Source organism: Diorhabda carinulata, chromosome X (assembly GCF_026250575.1).
Source record: "Diorhabda carinulata isolate Delta chromosome X, icDioCari1.1, whole genome shotgun sequence".
In the NCBI taxonomy this organism is placed as follows: Eukaryota; Metazoa; Arthropoda; class Insecta; order Coleoptera; family Chrysomelidae; genus Diorhabda; species Diorhabda carinulata.
Window position 1 is genome coordinate 16,915,686 of NC_079472.1, and position 26,153 is coordinate 16,941,838.

General features: G+C 32.2%; 1 protein-coding gene across 4 annotated transcripts in view; it reads left to right on the forward strand.

The window, feature by feature from the left end:
* The window catches only part of LOC130900676 (endothelin-converting enzyme homolog), a 35,384-nt gene extending 10,181 nt beyond the window's left edge, over positions 1 to 25,203 (forward strand). For all 4 annotated transcript variants that reach the window (XM_057811445.1, XM_057811443.1, XM_057811444.1 and 1 more), the window contains exons 2-13: positions 109 to 345; positions 3,860 to 4,085; positions 8,627 to 8,848; positions 10,423 to 10,586; positions 10,643 to 10,813; positions 10,868 to 11,016; positions 12,978 to 13,144; positions 15,778 to 15,960; positions 16,054 to 16,215; positions 17,488 to 17,760; positions 17,894 to 18,081; positions 18,150 to 25,203. In XM_057811445.1, coding sequence (XP_057667428.1) covers positions 109 to 345; positions 3,860 to 4,085; positions 8,627 to 8,848; positions 10,423 to 10,586; positions 10,643 to 10,813; positions 10,868 to 11,016; positions 12,978 to 13,144; positions 15,778 to 15,960; positions 16,054 to 16,215; positions 17,488 to 17,760; positions 17,894 to 18,081; positions 18,150 to 18,326 — 2,319 coding nt within the window. In that variant the 3' untranslated portion in view covers positions 18,327 to 25,203. The remainder of the gene's footprint in view (positions 1 to 108; positions 346 to 3,859; positions 4,086 to 8,626; positions 8,849 to 10,422; positions 10,587 to 10,642; positions 10,814 to 10,867; positions 11,017 to 12,977; positions 13,145 to 15,777; positions 15,961 to 16,053; positions 16,216 to 17,487; positions 17,761 to 17,893; positions 18,082 to 18,149) is intronic.
* The last annotated feature ends 950 nt before the right edge of the window (positions 25,204 to 26,153 follow it).

Consider the following 26,153-nt stretch of genomic DNA (forward strand, 5'->3'; position numbering starts at 1 on the left):
TTTTGTTTATCTAGTTTTCTATCGGTATCATCTTCCAGTACTAACGTTTGGATAATTTTAAAATCTGCATTGTATGAAAGAAATAATTTCCTTTTTTTCGTTTTCCAGATGACGAGATACACCAATGCAGATTTTGCAGATGATGATAGTGTAAATAGCGTTCAACTAAACGAAGGTATTAGTAGCAGCACGACCCATATTCGTTACCATGCCGGTAGTACGATTTGGAAATTAAGATCCCCATTAGAAAAAGTTTTATTAATTCTAGTTGGAATATTGCTTTTTACTATATTTATATTAGCTATTATTTTACATATAACTGAGCACAAATTAGAAAATACTAAGGTGAGTACTTTATATGAACGTAATTCATGATTTAAGCGAAATTAAACACAAGTTTTTGGTTTGAATTATTGATTAAATATAATTAACAGGATAACGGACATCGCGAATACCACCACCATTTTTTCTTGATAACTTTTGGATGCAGAATCTAAAATAGTGTTCAACTTTTATCATTTGACGCTGCATTTTTTTCTCTTAACGTAAATTGTTTGCCTGACATGCCAACTTCTGTATAACAAGTCAATAAATGTTCAAATTGAGGCATTGCTTCTGATACACCCTTCCAAAGACTTAATTTTTCAATATTTTAATCGAAATCTTTTAGAAATTTTCGATTTAAATTCTCTTACCTGTAGAATCGAATTATAATGGAATCTTTGTCTTTGTTCTGCGATACTTATTCCTTAAAAACGATCTAGGTAATGAATTTCTATGTTTTTTTTCTACAACCAATAGCTTCGTTTCGCCAGCAACGCAAAGTCAGGAAATTGGGTGGTTTTAGGTGCTATATTAGGTGCTTGTGGGAAATTTAGATGAAAAAGATCATATGCGAACGGGAGAAAAATTCAAGGTTGCAATACATTCAACTTTATGGGTGATAAAACCCATAGAGCTGCCATGAGTTATGCAATACTTCCAACTTATAGCTTTACTATAATGTAAAGATCCACTGACTGGAAGAAGAGATTATCTTCTGAGAACCTAAAGTATAATATAAGTGATAGCGATGTCAATAGCATACTCCTATAAATTGTGGTTTAAAAATTGCTCAACATATCCCACACGTTTAATTTAGATTGTTGGTTGCATGGAATAATGCAGAATTTTCATCATCCCAATAAGAACAATTGAAGGACAATAACAAATATTGAATAAACAGTTTGCATAATAATCTGCTCATTCATTCATTTCCTGTTCTAAATGTATTTAAGCTATATGAGATTTATGATTTTTTAGCTTCAAAACTGTTGGATAATGAGGCTCTTTTTAAATCAGTGAGGAAAAATTTTAGCTGAGTCTTACATCCTACTAGGACGTAGTATATCAGGCATAGTGGTTTTAAGGTTTCCAAACAATGTAGAATTGATATTTCTTGACTGTCTCCAGATTAGCACTTAATTCTATGTCAGTTTTCAAAATTGAAAAAACTTATAGGACTAGTACATCAGGCATGGTGGTTTCCAGGTCTCAAACTACCGTAGAAATGATTTTTCTCCACTGTCTTCTGATTATTCAGTAAGCACTTAATTAGAACCTCATTATCTAACAGTTTCGAAGATAAAAAATCATCCCCTGGACGTATTGCATAACTCATGGCGGTTCTATGGCTTTTATTACCCATAAAGTTTAATGTATTGCAATGTTTTCGTAAATTTCCCACAAGCACCAAATGTTCCTGCTTAGTTGATACTAGATTGAGTATTGGATGTTAATTTTGGAAAAACCTGATTATTAATTTCGTTATCTCACGTAAATTAACTCGTTTATTAATTATTTGGGCACTTTCATGATATAGACTTTTCAGCACCCAAAAAAGCGCCTAATTTTGGCATTTTCTAAATGCAATCTCTACTTTGTGTTGCTAGAGAGAAAGAGCTACAACCAATTTGTTTTTTTTGTATACGATGTCTGGCTATTAAATAACAACACTGCGTGCCTAGAGTACTGCGTTGGGTATCTAGATATCTTGTCTATGCACGTCCCAAAACAGAACAATTTTACACGAAGAATTACACATGACAAAAGTTTGTGCGAAATTGATACCAACAAATCTAACTTTTAACTAAAAGTTCTTGCGTCAACGGGTCTGCTCAAATTTCCTTGAAAGATTAGAAAAAGATTTGCTTTGATCCATGGAAAAACGTACGGAAAGGTGTGTGGCGAGGGGTTGGGAGTATAGTGAAGGGGAGCATTCGATTGTAGAATAATTTTCATAATAAAACCCTTTTTCGTAACCAGTCTCGTTATTTAATAGCCAGACCTCGTATACATAAAAAATGGCGATTCAAACAGGACACTCCCACCGAACCCAATCGAAATGGAAAAATTCCATCAATAATTTTTAATTGTTGCTAAAACATATTCGAGTTTGGTATATATATATGAACTATTAACACTAAATATATTATTTATTTAAACACTTAACATTATTCAAACTAACGACTACTTAGAATATCGAATCTGCAAGAAAAAATACAATAAAGTCTTCGATTAATGCCGGCGATGATAATGAATTGAAAAAATATTTTTTATCTATTATTAACGTTGTTAATGAATATTGAATATTATAGCATAAGTTCATTAAAACGTGAATTTTTTTAAATATTTTGACGTGGCATTTTGAGGGTCAATGCTATTCGAACGAATACGCGTCGAAATTTAGATACGTCATTCCACCAAATAATAATCATAACCTAGAAAAAACTCGTGCTTAAATTTCATATCGTAATTGCGTCGTTATAGACAAAGGTATAGGATAAATAAGGACAAATACATGGTTTATATTCATTCCAACTTATTTATCTATCTATAAACAAAAAGCAAAGGTCATGACAGTTGTTGTTTTTTTGTGTGAATGTAAACAAAAGATAAAAAAGCTATAGCGTCTTTGGCGGACGACTACCGTCATTTTTGTATGTTTTAAATTCAAGAGATCAAGATTTAACGTTTGTATAGACAAATAGTCGCTACAAGCAAGGTCATATTAAATCACATCATACTCTAACTGTTATTTGGAGCAAAAAATATTGTACAGGACGTTCCAACTAAAATTTACACTTCGTATCACGAGAAAGAGACAGAGAGAGAGAGAGAGAGAGAGAGGGAGAAGCTCAACGTAATCTCCTTTCAACTCCATGCACTTTTCCAAGGGATGTTTAATAAATTCGATACATGTTTTGTAATAAAAATCTTCAAGCTCTTCATTTTTGGAAAATTTTTTACCACCGAACCATTTTTTCAAGTCTGAGAACAGAAAATAATCTTATGGGACTGAATCTGGCTAATAGGGTGTATGAGGTAGCAATTCAAACTTTAATTCATCAATTTTGGCTATCGCAATAGCGGACGTGTGAGATGATGTATTGTCTTGATGAAACACTTTTTTCTTAGCCAATTGCTGCTGTTTTTGCTTGATTTCTTCGCTTAAACGTTGCAACAACTTCGCATAATACTCGATATTGAAAATTTTTCATTTTTTAAGTTAGTTAATGAAAATATTTCCAAGCGCATCCCAAGAAATCGGTGCTATGACCTTACCTGCAGATGGAACAGTCTTTGACTTCTTTGGTACCGGTTCTCACTTTTCAGAAATCCCTAAAGACTCAAAATAAACTAGCAAATAAATCAAATGAGAAGTACCTGAAATTCATCAATAGAAAAATTCTCAACATGACCATAATGTGTTTCTAATTACTGATCAATAAAAAAGATGCAAAATTTAATTATTTTATTCATATTAAGACAATAAATTTAGAATAATTTTTATTTCAACAATTACAGTTTCTGTTTTCAGGTAATTCCGACTGATACACCTGGACCTTGCTTGAACAAATCATGCATTCATATATCTAATAATATCCTAGAGGCAATGGATACTTCGATAGATCCATGCGATGATTTCTATTCGTATTCTTGTAAAGGATGGGTGCAAGCAAATCCCATACCAGACGCTAAAAGTACCTGGGGTACATTTATGAAATTAGAACAACAAAATCAACTTATTATCAAAAGAGTACTCGGTACGTTTTTGTTTTATAATATGATTTGTACTATTTAAAGTTTATTTTTATGTAATTTGGTAATTAATACTGTATTACATCTATTATTATCAACATTGAGTGATAAAAATTAGGTGGAAGTACATACAGGGTCTTTCAAAACGTTCGCAAATTAACAATCAAAGCTTGTGGAGCTTTTAAGTTCCTCCCCAGAGAGTTCAAAAATGCGGCAGCAGCTGAATACCTTTATGGTTCTCTCGACCGCTCGATAGGGAGGAACTTAAACGTTCCACAAGCTTTGATTGGTTAAACCTTATTTTTACTGTGCAGACTCGATAAACCGAACTAATGAAAACCGATTCGGATTAACAAATTAAAAATAATTCGGATTACCGAAGCAGTGTTGTTTTTTTATCAAAGTCTTTATTATGAAACGCAAAAAAAACAGTAATTACGAATAAGTAACATTAAAAAATATATGTATAAAAAAGTAAGAATATGGTGTGTATTAATTTCTAAAGTAATTTGTATTTTCGTTTGCTTTACATATCTTTGAGCAGTGTATTTTAGGGCCTCTAATATCTTAGTATTATATTTTATAATGAAATGTTGGTCAGATGTTGATTTAGTAGCCATTAGAGTGTTATATCAATGGTTATCCTTGTCAATCTGACATAAAATTGATTTAAATTTGCAAAATATGTCAAAAGTCTGCTCAAAAGAATAAAATTCATTTTAAGATAGTATGTAGATTCTTAGGAACCAGTTGTACAAAGAAAAACACTAAAATTGTTTTAAAATTAATCCTACCTGTCGATTTTAGACTTTTTCTGTTTTATTTCACAGATTGTAGATCTTCCAATCTCATACTCAGCCGCCAACACTTTTCCGCTTTCTCCCTTGTTTCAATAATTTCACGTTTTTGTTTTGAGGACAATGTCTTTGTGTTTTATTTCAAGGGGCATTTTTATTTAGGCAAATATTAAAATAAAAACCCACTTATATCACCTAAAATGGCATTACAAAGTCCCAGATATAAATAAAAGGGTAATTGGGGGAATCCCTGAACATCTAGTCATAATTTCTATAGAAAATAGGTCTAAAAGTACAAATTCTGATATTATACAATTCGGATTAGAGTGTATCCAATGTACTGAAAATGCTTGTTCGGACTACTGAAAAATTCGGATTATCGAATGTTCTGATTATCGAGGCTGCACTGTAATTTGCGATTAATCTATGCGTTACAGACCCTGTATATTCCTGTCTTTGCTTTTGGATATGTTTCTTCCTCTTTATGACTGAGTATCCAAGCAGCATTGTCTTTTGACGTGAGAAGACATAACACTTCCATAATTATCATAGATCAAGAAAAAAGAACTGACTGTCTTTTGAATTGTGAGATTGCTTGACGAAATGTTTCATTTTATTCACAAGCAGCTCTTTAGTTATACATCCAGACACATCCATCATATTTGTATAAAAATTGATTGTTACTAAACTAAAATTTAATTTTCTTCCGAAATTTTCAACACAGTTAAGTTTATTTTCATTTTATTCAACCCTTAATTTGGCAACGATTTAGTTTATTGATTAAAAAAATTGTTTTCTAAGGTCTAAATAAGCTAATTTTATAATTTTAAAAATTTGGGTTCATTTTTGGATGAGATATGCAATATGTATCTTGTAGAATACATTGCTAAATAAGCTGGTTGAAGGTTGGCGACAGAAGTAATGAAAACAGCAATCGACCGGTCCATCATTGTCTCATCCTTTGACACTTCTGGAGCTTGTGATGCATCCTCTGCATCAAAATGTATACATGCTCGCTGCTTGAAGTAATACATCTTCACTCTCCAAATTTTCTATATTTTCTTCCTCATCTCCAGAGTCCGCCTTTGGCTTAGGAAGTAATGAAAGAATATAGCCAGCTCTAGAAGTAAAATTTTTGCTCTGAAAAAGAGAAAAAACATCAAAATGAGGTTGAGAAGACAAAAATGCTAACAAATTTCTAAATAAAATTAAAACCAAAATAATAAAACTAAATAAATTTTGAATTGATGTAAAATAAATCTGATTTTTCAAATTATATTCCATTGTTTGAAATTAATATGATTTTTTTCTCCTAAATCATAAGTAATGTTCAAACAATTAACCGAAGTGGCAACGTATTAACCTACAGGATACAGATGGTACAAAAAAATTTTCTAGGTCAATATCAATTGGAGTGATTCGGTTTTTGTACATAACAGATGTTTACATGTCAATACAGGTGAATCATAATTTAAAAAAGCTGAATTCAGATGATAAATAATAGTAAATTGACTGAAAACTTACCCAACCGGAGGTCCATGCCATTTCTTTGGATGAGGCTAATTTCACTGTTTTAATTTGCAAAATAAATAAACTGTGTTGCAAACTGATGGAGGTTACTGTGCCTAAAGAGACGATGCGGTAGATAATGGAACTGAAATTAAGGCGCTAAATTTAAATAAAAAATAAGGGAAAGTCATGTATATTGCAAGTTACACTGCCAAATTAAGGGTTGAAATCGCAGTATTTATTCTACAATCTGCAAATTCTAACAAGTATATAAAGAATGCAGATCGAAAGTAATAGGAAAAAAAAATATAAAGGCCAATCTTGTTCGATAACTACAAAACATTACTTTTGAAGAATATGTTTCAAACAAAACTTCCATATCAGGGTTTCAAATATTTTAATTCTGGTATGTTTATTTTAGAAATCTTTTAAGGATTTTTTTTTTCGTTGCGAGTATCCTTTATTTATTTTTCTACATTAGTTATCCAGAATATACAACAAGTATATTTGAAAAACAACACGTGCAGTGCAATTGTGGAACCCTTTTTATCTGTTTCTGGAATAGTTTGTTTACATTATATCGAAGGTTTAATACTGATAACGAAAAATGACCGTGCAGACCCTTCTTGGACGCCTTTGTCTTTGTTCGAAGAATAGTTTGTTTTCTTTACCGAATATATTTTTTTGATATTTATGAGGCAACGTTCAACAGAATCCTTTTTGAATGTTTATTTAATTTGGAGATACCATCCTAAACTATGGGAAATTTTAAAATGACAGAATTCTCGATACCAATATAACAAAAATATTTTGTTTTGTTCTATATATATATATATATGAAGCTATTCTTTTGGAACTTGAAATAAATCTCAATAACATTATTCTAAATTCTACGTTCTTCAATTAATAAACATTTTCATCCTTCTGAATGTATGTTTGTTACTTCCAATGTATCTACTGGAGTTTCTTTTATCTTGTGTTCCTTGAAGTGAACTCTTGGTGCTAATGAATTTCCAGCAGCACAAATGAAGCAACATTTAAAGACATAACTAGTTTCTTCACCAGGCTGTAACCCTCTGAAGCTTCCAAAGAATAGCTTAGATACCGGCGCATCCTACACCAGTTTTGCTATTAACATCCCATGTATCTTACAGGTAGACAATAAATCATCTTTGAATAATTTTATGTATGATGCAAGCTCTTCTTGATTATCATCGAAAAGTTTATTGACTGAATAATTTGTTGTCATCCTAATTATTTTCAAGGACCCAATCAGCAAAGACACGACGTTGTTGATGATCGGCCGGCTTGAGTTCTTGTATTAACTGAACTTTATAGGCATTAAGACCCAAGTCTTTATGCAAAATACGGTGTAATGACGTTTGTGGAATGGCTAATTCGAAAGAACGACGAGGAATGGACAAACCTGGGTTTTCTTCAACACTTTGGGCTACAGCAGCAATATTCTCAGTTGTTCTTGAGTGTCGTGCATGGGTTTTATTCTTCACATCACTAACTTGTCCCAACAGCTCAAATTTTTCCACCAATTTCTGTATTGCGGTCCGAGAAGGTGCTTCACGTCGACCCAAAAATGTTTTAGTTTTACGAACCGTCTCTGCCAAACTTTCACCATTTTTATAGAGAATTTTAATAATTTCAATACGTTGTTGAAGCGCGTATCGTTCCATTTTCATTAATGGCTTAGTTTCTACTTGTCAAATGTCAAAAAATGACAGCTTCAAAAGTGACATTTACCGAAATAGCGGGCTGTTCAAAATAACACCTCTTATTGGAAAACCATTATTTTAACGTAAACAGTTTTGATTTTGGAAAGCAGTGTCTCGCTGTTACCCAAACCAATTTGTCTCATTGTTAACCAAAAGGAAATTTTGTGAATTCAAATCACTACCACGCAATGCAAAAATATTGTATTACACAGTATAAATGAAAAATAAAACCAACTCAGTGCTGTAGAAGCTGTAAACACACTAGAAAAGAAATCATAATACAACTTTCTACCACCAGATAGCACTTCTTAACTATTTTTCTTCTCTTCTCAACAATTTTTAACAGACTTTTTTCACTGTTCGCCATGTTTTAATGTTAACCACTCTTCCTCAACTTTCAACTTTGTAGCTGTATGAAAATTGAATTTTTTTAAATGTATTGTAGTTGTGAATAATAAATAAATAAAAATAAAAAAAAATTTATTATTAAACAAGCATATATAAATTTCTCAGAACAATCGATGGATACGTTAAAATCAAAGGCTGAGCAAAAAGCGAAAATGTATTACGAATCATGTTTGGATGTGAATGAGACTATGGAAAGTTTAGGAGCTACACCCATGATTGAATTGTTGAAAAAATTAGGTGGATGGAATATTACGGATAGCGGATTCGATATAAACACTTGGACTCTACAGAATATCACGCAAATTATACAAAATAAATATAACATAGGTGAGTATTCATTGAAAACAATGTTTATACACTATTCTAGAGAAATTTATTTTTCTGATAACACCCTCATCGGTGATATCGCCCCCACAAGATAGTGGCCAAACTACATTGTTGATACGACGGCATATAAGTGGAAAATAATCTAAAAGTCTTAACTTAAAATGATCTAGCATGATTCTATATGTTTGTGATGTTCTTATGTATTTAAACAGTTTTCAAATAATGCGGAGAACTTATACACACGATGTATTTCACTTACTCTAAATAAATTTAACTATACACTAAACTATACACTCACTATCCACTAGCACTTACTACGAAACACTTACCTAGTTTATATACACTACCTCACTTTCCAGAATATACTAGATTTTCAATTTGTTGTAAATATAATAAATGTATATATAAACACGGGAAAAACATAATGTAGACAGGTTATAAAAACAATACAAAGAAATTGCTGCTGTATAAACAGAAGGTAAATAGACATTATAGGAAATGTACAAGGCGCAACTGCTAATGAAGTATCTAGTGCACCGTGGTGTCCAGATTGCTAAAGGAGGACTAATGGCATTGAAAAATGCACTCTTGCTCTTCTTCTGCAAAAATACTTCTCATAGTATAGACACCTCCTTTAATTCCTGATTTTATCCCTGTGGAAAGTTGATCTACCCCACAATCTTCTTTTAGATCTTCCGTCGTGATTAAGACCATGGTTTTCGTACAGATTCGTTGGAATAGCTCATCGCCTCCAATAGGTAGACTTCCAGGATGTTTATCAACAGCGATGTTTCTTCTAGTTAGTAGATCTCTTATGTTGTGCCAGTCCACGATTGAGTTTATCGTTCTTTTGCACTCCGAAGCTGCCAGATGGACGTAGCAACATGTTCTACAATTGTTCTTCATCTCTTCCACTTGGGTTACCTCTTCCTATAAGACTTCGAGGTTTCTTATCGTGACGTGACAACAACAACTAGCATTATTGGGAGATGAACAATGTCTTTGAAGGTTTCAAAAGACGGGGTTGCTTGACAGTGTATCAAAAACTGTTTTCCCATCTTCAAACACAGTCTCAGAAAGAAACACTCCTATTATCCATCTATTTGCGTCTATGATGTCCTGCATCACTAGTTAAGTGAAAAATCAAGTGATAGTCAGATTTATCTTTTTGTTTCTTCTTTTTCATGCGTCTGTCATCGCGCTGTGCCTCGTTCCACAGAATGGTTCGTCATACGAAGAAAAAATATTATTCTTGAGGATTTAATCCAATTTTCCGGAAGGTTTTGGTCCCTAGGAAATATTTATGACGGTGAAGTTTACACTTCAAAAAAATGGGTTGTTGAGTATCTATGAAGACAATTTAGATAAATTAGCTTAGTAAAAAGCGAAAAAAGATGTTAGAGACGAAATATATTTTGCAGAGCTCCCCAATGTTTAAAAAAATAGAAATTTTGTGTTTTGAGTGGAAAGATCATGTTGCAAAACAAAATAAAGTAAATTTTTTTAATGAGAAATAATTTTATCATCAAAACTCTGTCGTAAATAGTATAATCATTAAATGCTTGTTATCTTAGGAGGTCTATTTTCATACGCAGTTGGAGAGGACGATAGGAATTCTACTAGACACGTTTTACAAATAGATCAAAGTGGATTAACTTTGCCTACGAGAGAAAATTACTTAAACAAAACTAAAGAACACGTCAAAGTCCTCAATGCATACTTAGAATACATGACCAAGGTAAGTTGTGGAAAACATTATATATAAACGAAATTAAAATGATGTTCTTATTGTAGGTTGGGATTTTATTGGGAGGTAACCCAAATACAACAAGAAAACAAATGCAAGCGATAATAGACTTTGAAACAAAATTAGCAAATATCACCACCCCCAACGAATTACGTAGAGACGAAGAAAAATTATATCATTTGATGAAAATAGGAGATTTACAACTAAAAGCACCATTTGTAAGAACCTAGTCCATGAAATATGAACCTTAAACTCGATTCTCTACTTTACAGATAGATTGGAGAAGGTTTTTCGAAGACGCTATGAGAATAGTGAGCAAAAAAATTACTAATAAAGAAGAAGTTGTAGTTTATGCACCGGAATATTTAGGAAACCTAACCCAACTTATAAAAGAATATAACAAAACTACAGAAGGTAAAATGTAAGTATATATATTAGATTGATTAAAAAAAATCGACTATTGAACGCTTTACAATAAAGTTCTTTTATAATTGTTTGATAAAATAACGCGTTTCGTTATTCAACTTTAAAATTAACAACTACCACTAAATATTGAGGGTAATCCACCACTCAATTTTTTTTGGTACAGCATTTAAAAATACATAGAACCCTAAATTTTTACCATTCAACGATCAACCCTTATTTTTTAATTGTAAATTTGTTTGGCAATATTTAGAATACTTAGAATTAAAAAAATTGGGTTGGAAAGGGTTGCAAAATGGCAATCGAATATAATAATTATAGTATGATAAATTCTTATTCAGAGTTTATAATTTTAATTTCCTTTAATTGAATAATCTTTAGTTTAAAAAAGTTTAAATCAAGATACGACAGTATTAGAAAAAATTGACAGTTAAATAAAGGCATATGTGAAACCAGAGTAGGGCTAAATGTCAATCCGAACAAGACCTCCCTAATTCCCTTTACTAAGAAGAAAAAACTCAACCTCAACCCCGTCAACAGAGGGGAAATATCTGGGACTCACACTAGACAAAATAAACTTCTTTGGAGCCCTTATGGTGTGCAGAAACTTTGCAGGGAGGAATTGGGGTTGTAACCCAAAGATCCTACGGTGGATGTATACGGCAATTGTGAGACCAATCATCACATATGGGGAAGTGCTTTGGAGTACTAGAACTAGTCTGGATACCAAGAGAAACAACCTCTCACAAGTACAAAGACTGCAACCGGGGCCATGAAATCTTGCCCAACATATGTACTAGAAATGATTCTGAATATCCCACCTCTCCACATAGTTCTAGAAAGTGGAAGTGGGATCAAAACACCATACAAAAAATGAGCACAAATGCCATTAAATGGTATACGGATGGATCAAAAACAGTAGATGGAACTGGAATAGGAGAATAGGCCCAGAATCAAACACTCTGAAAGTCTGGGCAGCATTTTTCAAGCAGAAATTTATGCAATTGGAAAATGTCTTCGGTTCAATCTAGAGAGGAACTATCGCAAACGGGAGATCATCATTCTGTCCGATCATAGAATCCAAACTCGTTTGGGATTGCCTAGAAAAATTAAACGAGCTAGGCAAGAAAATAAAATTACCCTACAATGGATTCTGGAACACACCGGAGCGGAAGGAAAAGAAATAGCTGTTAAGATCGCTAAAGCGGTGGCAGACAAGCCCTTGATGGTACCAGAACCCTTCTGTGGTATCAGCTATAGTACAACGGAAAAAAAATTGGAAAATCTACAAGGACTGAGACAGGCAAATATTCTTCTGGGAAACCATAACCAGATTAGATCTGCTGAATGTATGAATCTAATTACAATCTACGAATACTAACAAAAGTTCTATCGGGGCACTGTCGCCTAAATAAACACCTGAAGTCGCTAGGCCTAGCAGATAATGCGGCGTGAAGGTTTCTTTGAACAGAAGTGTGAATCTCCAGAGCTCTCTTGGGTGCGTATGAAAAAGAAGACGAAGATCTCTGCTAATTAAAGTCATTCCACATTCTGAACTTTTAAAAAGGAGTGGGATCGATGGATTAGCTGTAAAGGCTTTAAACGAGACCCCAAATCCATACATATATCTGTGAAACCAAAAAAATTAAGAATACCAAAAATTTTAATGGTAAACTTGATAGTTTATATATAAAAAGTTGAATAACTTCGAAACGCGTCGGTTTATAGAAAAATTATAAGAAAGCTTTTTTGCAGAGCTTTCAATTTTATATAAGATAATCATTTTGTCTAGTCTTTTTTATGATAGAGTCATAAAATTCTAAGCTCAGAAAAAAACAAGTTTTCCCATGGTAATAATACGTCGAAAATTGAAATTTACTATGCAGAATATCTTAATAGTTTTTCATCATTTCCAATAATTTTTACAATATATTTAAGAAAAAATGTTTTATTTTACAGTGTACTGAACAATTACATGGTGTGGCAAACGGTGAGAGTGTTTACAGTGTGTCTTTCTAAAGCATTTAGAGACGCTTATAAAGGATTAAGAACTGCGTTAATGGGAACCGAAGGAGGCGAAGAACCACAATGGAGATATTGCATACAAGATACCAATTCAGTATTAGGTAAATATTTTTCTATCAATAGTATTCTGAATTCATCAAGACAGATTTTATATTATATCGGTCACAAGCACTTTTTGTGGAACTTTTTTATTGTTTCAATTGTCTAAACTAGATTATTTTTGAAACTGATATAATTATTTCAACGTTTTCTATATATAGAATGTCGGGTAAATTATTTTTGATATCTTCAGTAGAGAAAACTTTAAAAAAAGTGTCTGCTAAAACTTCGGCATTGTCGGTGTCATTTTGACAAACCATGCCGTCATTTTTTTTTTATTAGAAGAATGGATGTTTTTGATGACAATGATGATCGATGTATTTGTATAATTTTTTAGGGTTGTCGCTTCATACTATAGACTCTTCGTACACTTCTCGGGCTTCCTTTAAAGACTTTTTTAAATCTTTGGCAAAATTTTTGTGAATTTCAACATCAGCTTGATTGACCGTGCGCTTGTACTTCCGCCACAATTTGCTTTTATATCTTGTCAAGGAGATTATTTCACCATTGATCCATGGTTTTACTTTATTTATGTACACCACTTTCCTGGTAGATTACTTGTTTTTAAGATCCGCAACATTACTTGTAAATGTATCCCAGACTACAGTGGGATCCAGTGAGACACCTAAATTTTGTCCCCAATCAATACTAGATAGGTGACGGTTCAGATTCTCAAAATCAGTTATTTCAAAAGTTGCAGCATTATTGTTTTTACATGGCAGGTCAATAACAAGAACTGCATAATCAGAAAAACTTATTGGTCAGTCAGTAGTTGTTCGTCATTTGTAAATAATAAATCTAGGGTAGATGTTATATTATTGATTCTGAAACGTGTTGGTCCAATTATCAGCTGGTTAAGATTAGAATTTAGAACAAAGTCTATGAACCGGTTCTTAGAATTTACGCCATCCCCAGGTGCCAAAGTAATTGGCCAAGAAATTTCTCTAAAATTAAAGTCGCCATGATGACAACATTTTCGAGAGTAGACAAATACTGTAGTTTGTACTGGAGTCTCCAGATCGATAAACACAAACTATGTGGAGCACAAATGAAATTGAAGAAATTTTTAAACCTAATAGTTCCATATTACTGACAGAGACATCAAGAGGATTAACAGCAAAATGCTTTGTTGTATCTGAAGACAAGTAAATACATACACCCCTTCCACGACGATTCTTTCGATCTCATCTATACAGAGAGTAATCTCTTATATCGTACATTAAATCAGGATCTTTTGATGTTAACCAAGTTTCGAAGATAAGGAAGATTTTAGATTTCAAAACTTGTGTAATACATAACAATTCATTAAATTTAGAGTTAAGAGTAGCCAGGTTCGTGTATAAGAGTAGCCAATCGTAAAATCGTAGGACTCTGGAATATCATCGACGAAATTTTACAATCTTTAGGACCCCTTGTATATATTTTATAGTCAAATCTCGTTCACCATTTTTTGTCCTTAAATCAAGTTCTGTGCGTAGTTCTTTTAAACATTCAATTAGAACCGGTGTTTTGTCGTCGATAATACTGAGTTTCTTCGTGGCCTCGTTTTGCAGAAGTTTCTTTTTATTTCGTAATATGTTTTGCATCATATCATCCTGGGAAATTTATCATTATCTTTGCCAACTCTAAATGTGGTAACTGGAGCCTGGTCACATTCCACAGTTTGCAAAACTTCACGAATAATATCATTATCATGCTTTTGTTTAGCATCTTTATCTCCAACAATATCCGGCACCCCTCTTACAAAAATATTCTTTGCGCGGTTAATTCGGTCAACTGCTTCGTTGACAATTTTATCAGTAAATTTGTATTTCTTAAATTTAAAACTTCTTTTTCCAACTTCGGCTTCAGCTAATTTGGAAATAGTCTCATCAAAATTGCTTCAGCGATACTATTTTCAATAGAGAGTTTTTTTTTAATTTGAGAGAAGCTACTGATACACGTAATGCCAAAAAGAATCTTAACGCTAAAGCTAGATTTGGGAGAGAGTCTGAAAGTTCAATAATTTTCAGCACCAGCTCTAGCACTACACTCTGCGCGCTGCATCCTCTGATGCAAATAATAGATAAAATTTCACTGTATGTAGATTATTTTTCACTTTGACAGACCACTGCAGCTTTCTGTTCTTGGAACACTTTTGCCTAATCTGTATAACAAGCTCTTGTTCACTATTTGCCGCACATATTAGTGCTAAACTGTCGATGAATGCATTGATTCCAGGCTAAGGACATCGTAGTAGAGGATGTTTTACAAAGTCTAGTAACTAACCCTGAGGAACTCCTGCGCCCACTTCAAGTGTCTAGAACCATCCAAAAAGGATGGTTATCCTTCCTTCCTATTATTCCTAAGATTGTCCTAAGAAGGATCCTTCTTGGATGGTTCTAGACACAAGGATGTCAATTTATGACAATGACATCTACTTCTCCTAGTGCACAGTATTTCATTTTTAATTCCCCTATCGTCTGTGATACTGACAGCGTTGAGTCGATAGCCTCTTTGCAGAAACCAAACTGGTCACCTTTCAATTCTATCTTTTTGATTAGTCTATTTATGATTAGCGTGTTGGCATCCATTTTTGGGATCAAATGACCTCGGTAAGTTTCCAATTGTTAGGAAAGTTTTATTTTTGCTTTAGGATTTGCTATTGGAGCGATTTTTGTGCGAGAAGTTTTTGATCAAAACTCGAAAATGCAAGCCGAAGAAATGATCAATAACGTCAGGAATGCTTTCAAAACGAATTTCAAAAATTTAAACTGGATGGATGAAGAAACAAGAAAAGTAGCTATCGATAAAGCTGATGCTATCTCAGATATGATAGGTATGTGTATATACACTCGAAATTAAGTTTTTGTTTTTCAATTTCACTACTTAAATTTGTTTTTTAAAAAATTATTCTTTATATATTTCTTAGGTTATCCTGAATTCGTGAAAGATGTACGTTTATTGGACGAAAGATTCGAAAAATTAACCATCAGACCGAACGCTTATTTCGAAAACAACATTCAAATCAGTTTTTTTAACCTAAAAAAAAATTTGGAAAAGATCAACGAACCAGTTAATAAAACTACTTGGAGTAAGTATATTCTAAAGACTTTTAACACAAAGTGTCAACGTCGAAATTTAAATCTAGGATCACAGAAACATCACATGGAAATTTAAACTTGTCTCCAGCAAATTCAAATTAATTCTTTTCTCGAAATCAATCTTTTTCTTTTCTTGTAATTGAAAATACAAATTTTCCACGTATTCTCCTTCATCTTAATAATTAAATTACCAAAAATAAAACCAACAGCAAATCTAAAAAAAGCGATCAGGTCAAGTAGTAAGGTCATAATCTAGAAATTTTCCAAAATTTGGTAAGAGACGATTCGAAGTTAGGGCAAGGAGCTGGATTGGGCATTCGTGGACCAAAATGCAAGCTCTCCATACCACTAGACAGATCACTCACAATTTTTCAAGTAGAGTTGCTAGCAACAAACATAAGTGCTCAGAAGTTTTCGAATATAAACCTGTCTAATTGGCACATCCATCAGATAGCCAAGCGGCCTTGAAGATCCTGCACGTTCAAACTAGCGTGGGAGCTTAAACAAACTCTAAAAACGCCAGTTAATAGACTTGCGAGGTTACCAAACCACCAGGTTATATCAAGCAATAAAGAAACAGGCAGATTTACCAGAAAGGAGCAGCGACTCCATACCTAGGACCTTTAGTCTCATGAGATACCACATCAATAACGATCTGTATGAATGGGGCTAAAGAATAAGATGGAGTCTCACTCATTACCTAAAATAATCCAAAAAAATCATCACCATTTCAACTAAGAACTCTGAGGAATTTCTCGTGATGATCAGAAACGACAACCCTGTCAAATTAAGATGATATGCATGGCAGATGATTCTGCGAGTAAGCTATGGAAACATCTACTATGCAACTACTTTACTCATTTCACTAGAAAGCTTGAGTATATCGAAGAACTAGTACTAACATCTTGGGAAGGCAATAGCCTCCTTTGGAAGAAGTCGATGTATTTTGGAAGCAGAACGATTAGATGTAGAGTCTTGTACAAAATAGATGCAGAGTGATTGTAAAGCTAGAACGTCTCCACAAATTAGTGAACCTGACAGTCAAATTTGAGCAGTAAGCAAAAAGTATAAAAGATTTTGTCACCATTCAAATTGACATTGCTCTTGAAATATCGAATTTTATATATTTTATTTTGTTTGTTTGAATTATTGACTGTATAATTTCATTCATAACTTGGTTTCAAAACAAGTAGTCAGTAGGTAGCAAGGATTTTGAGTTTCTATCCAATTTTGGAAGAATTTATCGAATTAAATATTTTAAGGTATGCCTCCGTCGACGGTGAACGCTTATTACACTCCAACAAAAAACCAAATGGTCTTCCCAGCTGGTATTTTACAAAGTCCTTTTTACGATTCATCTTTTCCACCGAGTTTGAATTACGGAGGAATGGGTGTCGTTATGGGGCATGAATTGACCCACGGTTTCGACGATCAAGGTAGACAATTTGACAAATATGGGAATTTGAATCATTGGTGGAAGAATAAAACCATAGAAAAATTTAAACAAAGAACTAAATGTGTTGTCGAGCAATACGGTGAGTTTTTTCAAATTGCATATCATGTAAGGATAATCCCCATAATACAATGTAGTCATACTTCTATTTGATTTTTTACACTATTTATCATTAGATTTCAAACTTTAAAGTTTTTTAATCAATTATTTTCCAGATAAATACACAATCAACGGTAAAAATATCAACGGAAACCAAACTTTAGGTGAAAATATAGCAGATAACGGAGGTTTGAAAGCAGCTTATCACGCTTACTTACAATTTATGAAGCACCGACCAGAACCACCACGACTTCCTGGTATTCCTTTGAACCATAGACAATTATTTTTCGTTGCGTTTGCTCAGGTAAAAAACAAATAAGATTAGAATCCGTCAATGTATTTCTCGTTATTGTCATTTATTCTGAAATTTAGGTGTGGTGCTCAACGGTAACCAAAGAGGCGACGGCGTTGCAAATAGAAAAAGATTCGCACTCCCCCGCCCCTTTCAGAGTGATAGGTGCTCTGAGCAATCTCAAAGAATTCAGCGACGAATTCCATTGCAAACCGGGATCGAAAATGAATCCGGTAAAAAAATGTGAAGTTTGGTAATTTGTTTTTTAATAGGAAATCGATTGCATTGAAAGTGCAAGTGAATCGAAAGGCTTTATTTAACTGTAACAAGTACATCGTCTTCTATTTTCACCTAGAACTCGAAGTAATCCATTTTGTTGCAAAATTATCTTTTCTCGAGTTCATTTAAATAATTTTTTATTGAACGAATATCTGAGAAAACTCTATTTATAACAATTATTTAAATGGTATGTTTCGTTTGCATCTACGTCCGTATGTTATTTATTGAACAGATGAAATGGAAAATAGAAAAGATTTAGAAACAGAACGAGTTCAAAAATTCGTAAACTCAAAATTATCCTTAATTTGAAATAATCAAAATCTTTCTTTTGATCACCAGTTCAGTTGAGGAAGCTTTTTTCGCTTGAACAAATTGAAGAACTATTTAAGACCGATTTTACCTCAAAAGTACATAATTATATATATACATAATATACCTTTAAAGGATTCTTTGCAATTAAAATAATTTATAACTTCAATTTTCAAATTAACAAGTTTTATCGATAAAAAATATAATTCAAATAATCAGTTAGTTGAGGTGGTGATCGACGAATAGCTTAGCAAATCTGTAAACCCGCCATTGCACTACACCTTCAGTCTCTGAAGACGATAACTTGGTTATCGAAACGTGCGTAACAAGCTATGAGAATGAACTAGTTCAAATCTTATTAATGCCGGTGGCATCATCGCTTTCTAATTGTTTCAATTTGTTCTTCGTTATTTTGGTGCCTTCATTTGTGCTTGTACTATTTTTATAAATACAGTTTCAACTCTATGTAACGACTCTGAAGAGACTGTACATTTAATGATTTCATAGAGTTGTCAGTAAATAAAAAGAAGCAAAATCAGAATTAGAAAAAGCAAAAGTTCATTCCAGACTAATTAATAGCTTTGAAGGTACATAAAAAACAATCTTATTTGAAGGCTATTGCATATTGTTTGACGTCTATTGCTGCAGCAGTAATTTTACCCTTTTTTTTTTACTTATTTCATTTATATTTATGATTTTTAATTCTTCCAGAGCTTCATTGATACTCGACTCAACCGTCTTTATCTCCTTGTTCTTAATCTTCTGTTTTCCTAACTGATTGTAACATTTTCGTGAGCGAATCTATTGTAAACAAGCAGTCTTCTATTTCAAAGTAGTTTTGAATATTTCTTATGAAAATTCCTGCCGTTTTGAATCTACTCAGTTAATGAGAGGTCTCAATTGTCACAATGTACTATGTCAGATTCTTATTCTGAATCCCCAGATTCAATTTTATGAAAACTGTCTTCACTTTCTGCATCGTTTATGTCCGAATCTGTTTCGTGAACTGTTGTTGTCCTCTCGTCAGTTATCGGTTCATCTTCAATGCCATTCAAGGAATCTAATACATATCTTGCGACATTGAGTCATCTTGGTGACAAAGGAACTACTTTTACAATAATTTACCTCATTCCAGAGGTTCTTAAATTCCCATACTCAACCGTTGAATCTTCTTTATCTCCATGTTCTTAATCTTCTGTTTTCCTATCTGAATTTAACATTTCCATGAGCGAATCTATTGTAAACAAGCAGTCTTCTATTTCAAAGTAGTTTTGAATATTTCTTATGAAAATTCCTACCGTTTTGAATCTACTCAGTTAATGAGAGGTCTCAATTGTCACAATGTACTATGTCAGATTCTTATTCTGAATCCCCAGATTCAATTTTATGAAAACTGTCTTCACTTTCTGCATCGTTTATGTCCGAATCTGTTTCGTGAACTGTTGTTGTCCTCTCGTCAGTTATCGGTTCATCTTCAATGCCATTCAAGGAATCTAATACATATCTTGCGACATTGAGTCATCTTGGTGACAAAGGAACTACTTTTACAATAATTTACCTCATTCCAGAGGTTCTTAAATTCCCATACTCAACCGTTGAATCTTCTTTATCTCCTTGTTCTTAATCTTCTGTTTTCCTATCTGAATTTAACATTTCCATAAGCGAATCTATTGTAAACAAGCAGTCTTCTACTTCAAAGTAGTTTTGAATATTTCTTATGAAAATTCCTGCCGTTTTGAATCTACTCAGTTAATGAGAGGTCTCAATTGTCACAATGTACTATGTCAGATTCTTATTCTGAATCCCCAGATTCAATTTTATGAAAACTGTCTTCACTTTCTGCATCGTTTATGTCCGAATCTGTTTCGTGAACTGTTGTTGTCCTCTCGTCAGTTATCGGTTCATCTTCAATGCCATTCAAGGAATCTAATACATATCTTGCGACATTGAGTCATCTTGGTGACAAAGGAACTACTTTTACAATAATTTACCTCATTCCAGAGGTTCTTAAATTCCCATACTCAACCGTTGAATCTTCTTTATCTCCATGTTCTTAATCTTCTGTTTTCCTATCTGAATTTAACATTTCCATGAGCGAATCTATTGTAAACAAGCAGTCTTCTATTTCAAAGTAGTTTTGAATATTTCTTATGAAAATTCCTGCCGTTTTGAATCTACTCAGTTAATGAGAGGTCTCAATTGTCACAATGTACTATGTCAGATTCTTATTCTGAATCCCCAGATTCAATTTTATGAAAACTGTCTTCACTTTCTGCATCGTTTATGTCCGAATCTGTTTCGTGAACTGTTGTTGTCCTCTCGTCAGTTATCGGTTCATCTTCAATGCCATTCAAGGAATCTAATACATATCTTGCGACATTGAGTCATCTTGGTGACAAAGGAACTACTTTTACAATAATTTACCTCATTCCAGAGGTTCTTAAATTCCCATACTCAACCGTTGAATCTTCTTTATCTCCTTGTTCTTAATCTTCTGTTTTCCTATCTGAATTTAACATTTCCATGAGCGAATCTATTGTAAACAAGCAGTCTTCTACTTCAAAGTAGTTTTGAAGATTTCTTATGAAAATTCCTGCCGTTTTGAATCTACTCAGTTAATGAGAGGTCTCAATTGTCACAATGTCCCATGTCATTTTCGAAAATTTACAAAACAACTTATCGTTTTGGTCAATTCTATTCCAGAATGCTAACAGATATTGTCAGTTAAGAGAATCGACATCAATCTTCTTCATCTGAATTCTATTCTTAATTACCAGATTCGGTTTTGTGAAGATTGAGACAACTGGAGTCCGTTGTTGAGGAGGCTAAGGCCCACACGGGGCTTCATTGACGCATAGTTAACTACATACCATACCGACTTGTTACGTTGTTCTTCAAACATTTTGAATATGTGTTCCTTTTTTCACGTATTGTAGAACAATAGTCACTTCTGATTTATTTATTCTAACATTCGAGTTTTTGAAAAGATTCAATTTGTTATGGAGCTTCTACTTCATTCCATAAATTCAATAAATCCTCGGATTGTGTGCTAAATCGTCCTCTATCTATCTACACTTTAAATTAAATCAAATTTTAGTAAATTTATGGTGATTTTATTGTTTATATGCGCTGATAAGTTTTTCTTTGATATTTTTATTGCGTGTTCACAAATATCCCGGTTATCTTTCTGGATTTCTGGATCTTTGGTATGAATTTGAAGGAGAAATGTATCGGAATTGAAAGGTGTCACAAATGAAATTCTAGACAACGATGCGTTCTTTATTTTTCAACTATTATTACGAAATGTTTCTTATAAACTGAAATAGGTAAATAAAAAATAAATTTCTAGTCTATGTTAAATTTAACATTGGCTTTGATTTTTTCTATTTACACGTATAAAAAGTACCTGTTATAATATAGGGATGTAGATTCATGATTACTAGTTACACATTACTTTAATATTTTGTATATATACTTCCAAAAGCGACCAAATTCAAATATTTTCCAAGTAGAATACCGAAATTCATACACAGAGTGTATATATGAAGAAATTTTTATAAAATTTCGTTAATTTAATACATGCTTTTGAATATTTACTGTATATTTTACACTCTATTTATGAATTTATTGTAACTTTTTTATTACATATTTTACATCTAGTTTGGTTATAAGGTATAGTAGAAATATCGTTCATAGAATATGTCTTAATCATACCAACATTTTTCACTAATAGATCAGGATCGATAATTTTCGAAATCAAAAAAATATAATAGAAGGATGAAATTCATTGCAAAAGAAGAAAAATATGATAAAAATAAAAGGAAAAATGAATTTCACGCGATCTGAAATCGGGTTGGGAAAGGGGGTGAGTTTTTAAAGGTACAAAACAGTTTATCTCGATTTCCGGGAAAATTGCGAGTCCTACGGAAAAAAATTTAATGACAAAGTTGTAGTTAATAAAAAGATCTACAACTTTTGTATTTTGAGTTTTTTCAAATAATCTCAAAATCAAAGAAAAAAATTCAAAAAACCAAGTCTTTGGTTTTTTATTTTTTTCTTTTACAAAAAACTTTTTTCCCGAAATTTTGTGAAAAGTTATCTTTTTATGTCCCATATACATTGTAATTTATTTGATTGGAAATATTTTATTTTTCACTTTATTTTGTCATAATATATAAAAAGCACCCAAATTTTTGAACGAAAATTCTTCCGTCAAAATAAAAATTCATTGTGACTTTGGTTTGATGAAATCTCTATTTTTTTATGGTGTAAAAAATATTACCATGACCATGGTAAATTTTCTCAGAAAAAGCAAAAAAAAAGACGAAAAAACCTTGCATCCCAATATTTTTTCATTACGTACAATTTTTAGTTACTTATTAAATGTTTCAATTCTAATTATATAAAAAATTTGAGATTCCGAACATAAGTGATTAAGAATCAAAAATTTTATTATAATATCTAAAAATTGTACATAATGATTAAAAAAAAATTTCGAATGGAAATTTCTTCGTCTTATTTTTGCCTTTTCTATGAAAGTTTACCATGGTGACGGTAATATTTTTTTACACCATCAGGAAATAGAGATTTCATCGAACTAAAGTCACAATGATTTTTTATTTTGACGGGAGAATTTTCGTTCAAAAATTAGGGTGCTTTTTCGATAATTTGACAAAATAAATATTTCGAATCAAATAAATTACAGTGTATATGGGACATACAAAGGTAACTTCGTTTCGTGAAAAAAAATGTTTTTTGTAAAAGAAAAAACAAAAAACTCGGTTTTTTGAATTTTTCATTTTAATTTTGAGGTTATGAGAAAAAACTGAGAATACAAAAGTTGTAGATCTTTTTACTAACTACAACTTTGTCATTCCTTTTCCATTGGACTCTACTTTTTTCGGAAATCAAGATAAATCGTTGTTTACCATTAAAAACTAACCCCCTTCAATTTTCCAACCTCAGATCGCCCGTAAATTATTTTTCCCTTCATTTTTATTATATTCTTATCCTTTTCCAATAGGTTTCATCCTACTATTTTTTTTTTTCAATTTTTATTATTTTTAAAGGCTTCTACCCTGGTCTATAATTGTTTTTTAAAGAATTATTGGAGACGTTTATTGGCTTTACTATATAAAACACACTGTAAGTGTGATGTTGTTAATAACTGATGGGAAATACTTTTGCCTGGCTAGGATTTCGAAAGTTTCTTGCTATTTTGACTGTTTTTCTACTAATTTTATTAACAGTCATTCACCATCAAGTTTAAAGAAGGTGGAAAAATCTGATGAATATACAGGGTTAACAATTCGTAACTTTTATAGGGAGAACCTGTACAATCTAAAGATAGCAAATATGGTTTTTTAATAGTTTTTTTTTTAACTCGATAAAATTTACGATTTTTAATTAATTGAGCTGGATACTGTCGAACATCGCGTTACTTACATGAGGAAAAAATTAGAACGTAGAAAAATTTTGTTGCTTAATCTACAACTTATTAAATAAAAAGGTACGTGAAAGGGGTAAGGAAGTAAAAAGAATCCTATTAATAATTGTCATTGATGCGTTAAATTATAGTTAAATTTTACGTACGCTAGTTGTGGGATCAGCATCAACTAGCTCTAAAGCATATTTTGATCTGAAATTGATGTTCATATAGTAAGTTGTTGACCTTCGCCACCTTTTTTTGGTAGGACACTTTCTAAAATATCATTTTATAAAAAATAATGTCAATAAATGTCTATATATGACGAACGGTTTCCTTGGAATGTACAACAATCTAAAAGTCTAAATATATTCTAAACCATAAATTTTATCGAGTCAAACAAGTAGTATCTCTAATTAAAACAAAACGATTAAAAAAATCTTTTTTGCTATTTTTAGATTGTACAGATTGTCCCTGTAAAAAATACGGTTTAATAACCATTGGGCATGAACCGCCTCTGCCCTTCAGATAGTAGTGTACAATTATTTATTCCGTAAAACACACTAAATAGACAAAAGTAATCATCCATTAAAAATTCATAATTTTCTAATGCATAATTTAGAAATATACTTAAATGTAAGTTCTGGGAAACGTATAAAAAAATTTTTATGTCACGGCATTATTTTCACGTCATCCACTCACTCCAGAAGTTTTTGCATCAAGTCCTTGAACACACCTATATCAATAATTTTTATGTTTATAAATCGTCTTCATTTTAGGTCTGTTCTGATTTAATTTGGCATAAAATTTTTGAATATGTATATGTATACAGTTTGTCCCTTCTGTAACTGAAATTGATGAAACATTCTCAAACACTGATTAGGCCTAAGGTTAATTTCTTTATGCAGGGACATTCTGTATAATAAATGTCTCATTGTCTCCGTAATCCTTCCGATTTTTATTTTTTATTAAATATTGTTGAATCATGTATATGGAACAATCTCATATCAGCTGTTACCTAATCCTTCTTATTTTTTGGGTTATTAAAAAGGAAGAAGAATATTTGTGTAAAACTGTGTATATTTTTTACTGTGATAAAATACATGTAAATATTTAGAATAGATCGAGTTTCATTGAATCCTTTAGCATCCAGCGTCCTCGTTTGGCCATTTTGTTATTTCACTTTACATTTTTATTTAGAATTCAGGTGAGACGTCACTAGATGACACTACCAGCTAACAAATAACAGCGTGCTTCAATTTTTTTGTATAGGTTATGATCAAAAAATTCTTTCATAATAATTCTTAATATCGTCAATTCTTTCGTAAACTCAGCGTCGTACGTATCCAAAAACGTTTGTTGAAGACACTTTTGTGTTTTTTAAATTCTTTCGTAAACTCAGCGTCGTACGTATCCAAAAACGTTTGTTGAAGGTATTTTTGTGTTTTTTAAATTCTTTTTTAAACTCAGCGTCGTACGTATTCAAAAACGTTTTTTGAAGGCATTTTTATGTTTTTTTAAGAGAAAATTTTTACAACATCGGTCGAGGACTTAATATTAATATTGAGGGTCTAACTTACCACAAAATTTCACGATGGGACAGAAACAAAATATTGGTGTAAGCAAAAACACCCTAATGAAAATAAAATTTTTTAAAATAACTGACAGAAAAGAAAATTTGAAAGATAGATCACCCCTAATTACCCCTTGAACACATTGTTCATCGTTTACCTTACCACTACACTAGCTATAAACACTTCTGAAGATGATAACTTGGTTATCGAAACGCGTGTAATTGTGAGTGTTTATTATGAAGAAAAAGTATTTACAACCCTCGTACATGCATATTTAACTTATTGTACATATAGAAAACATTTCGAAATGCATTTTTTGTACACTGTTTTCAAATGAAAATCGCGCGAATTCGATGTAAAAAATAATGTCAGACTATTAAAAGCAATTCCAGTGGCGCCGTTGATTTATTATAATAGCTAATTCATGTCACCACATATTCATTAATTAGAAATACAAGTACTTACTTTTGTTAGTCCAATCTCTTATTATCCTCAGC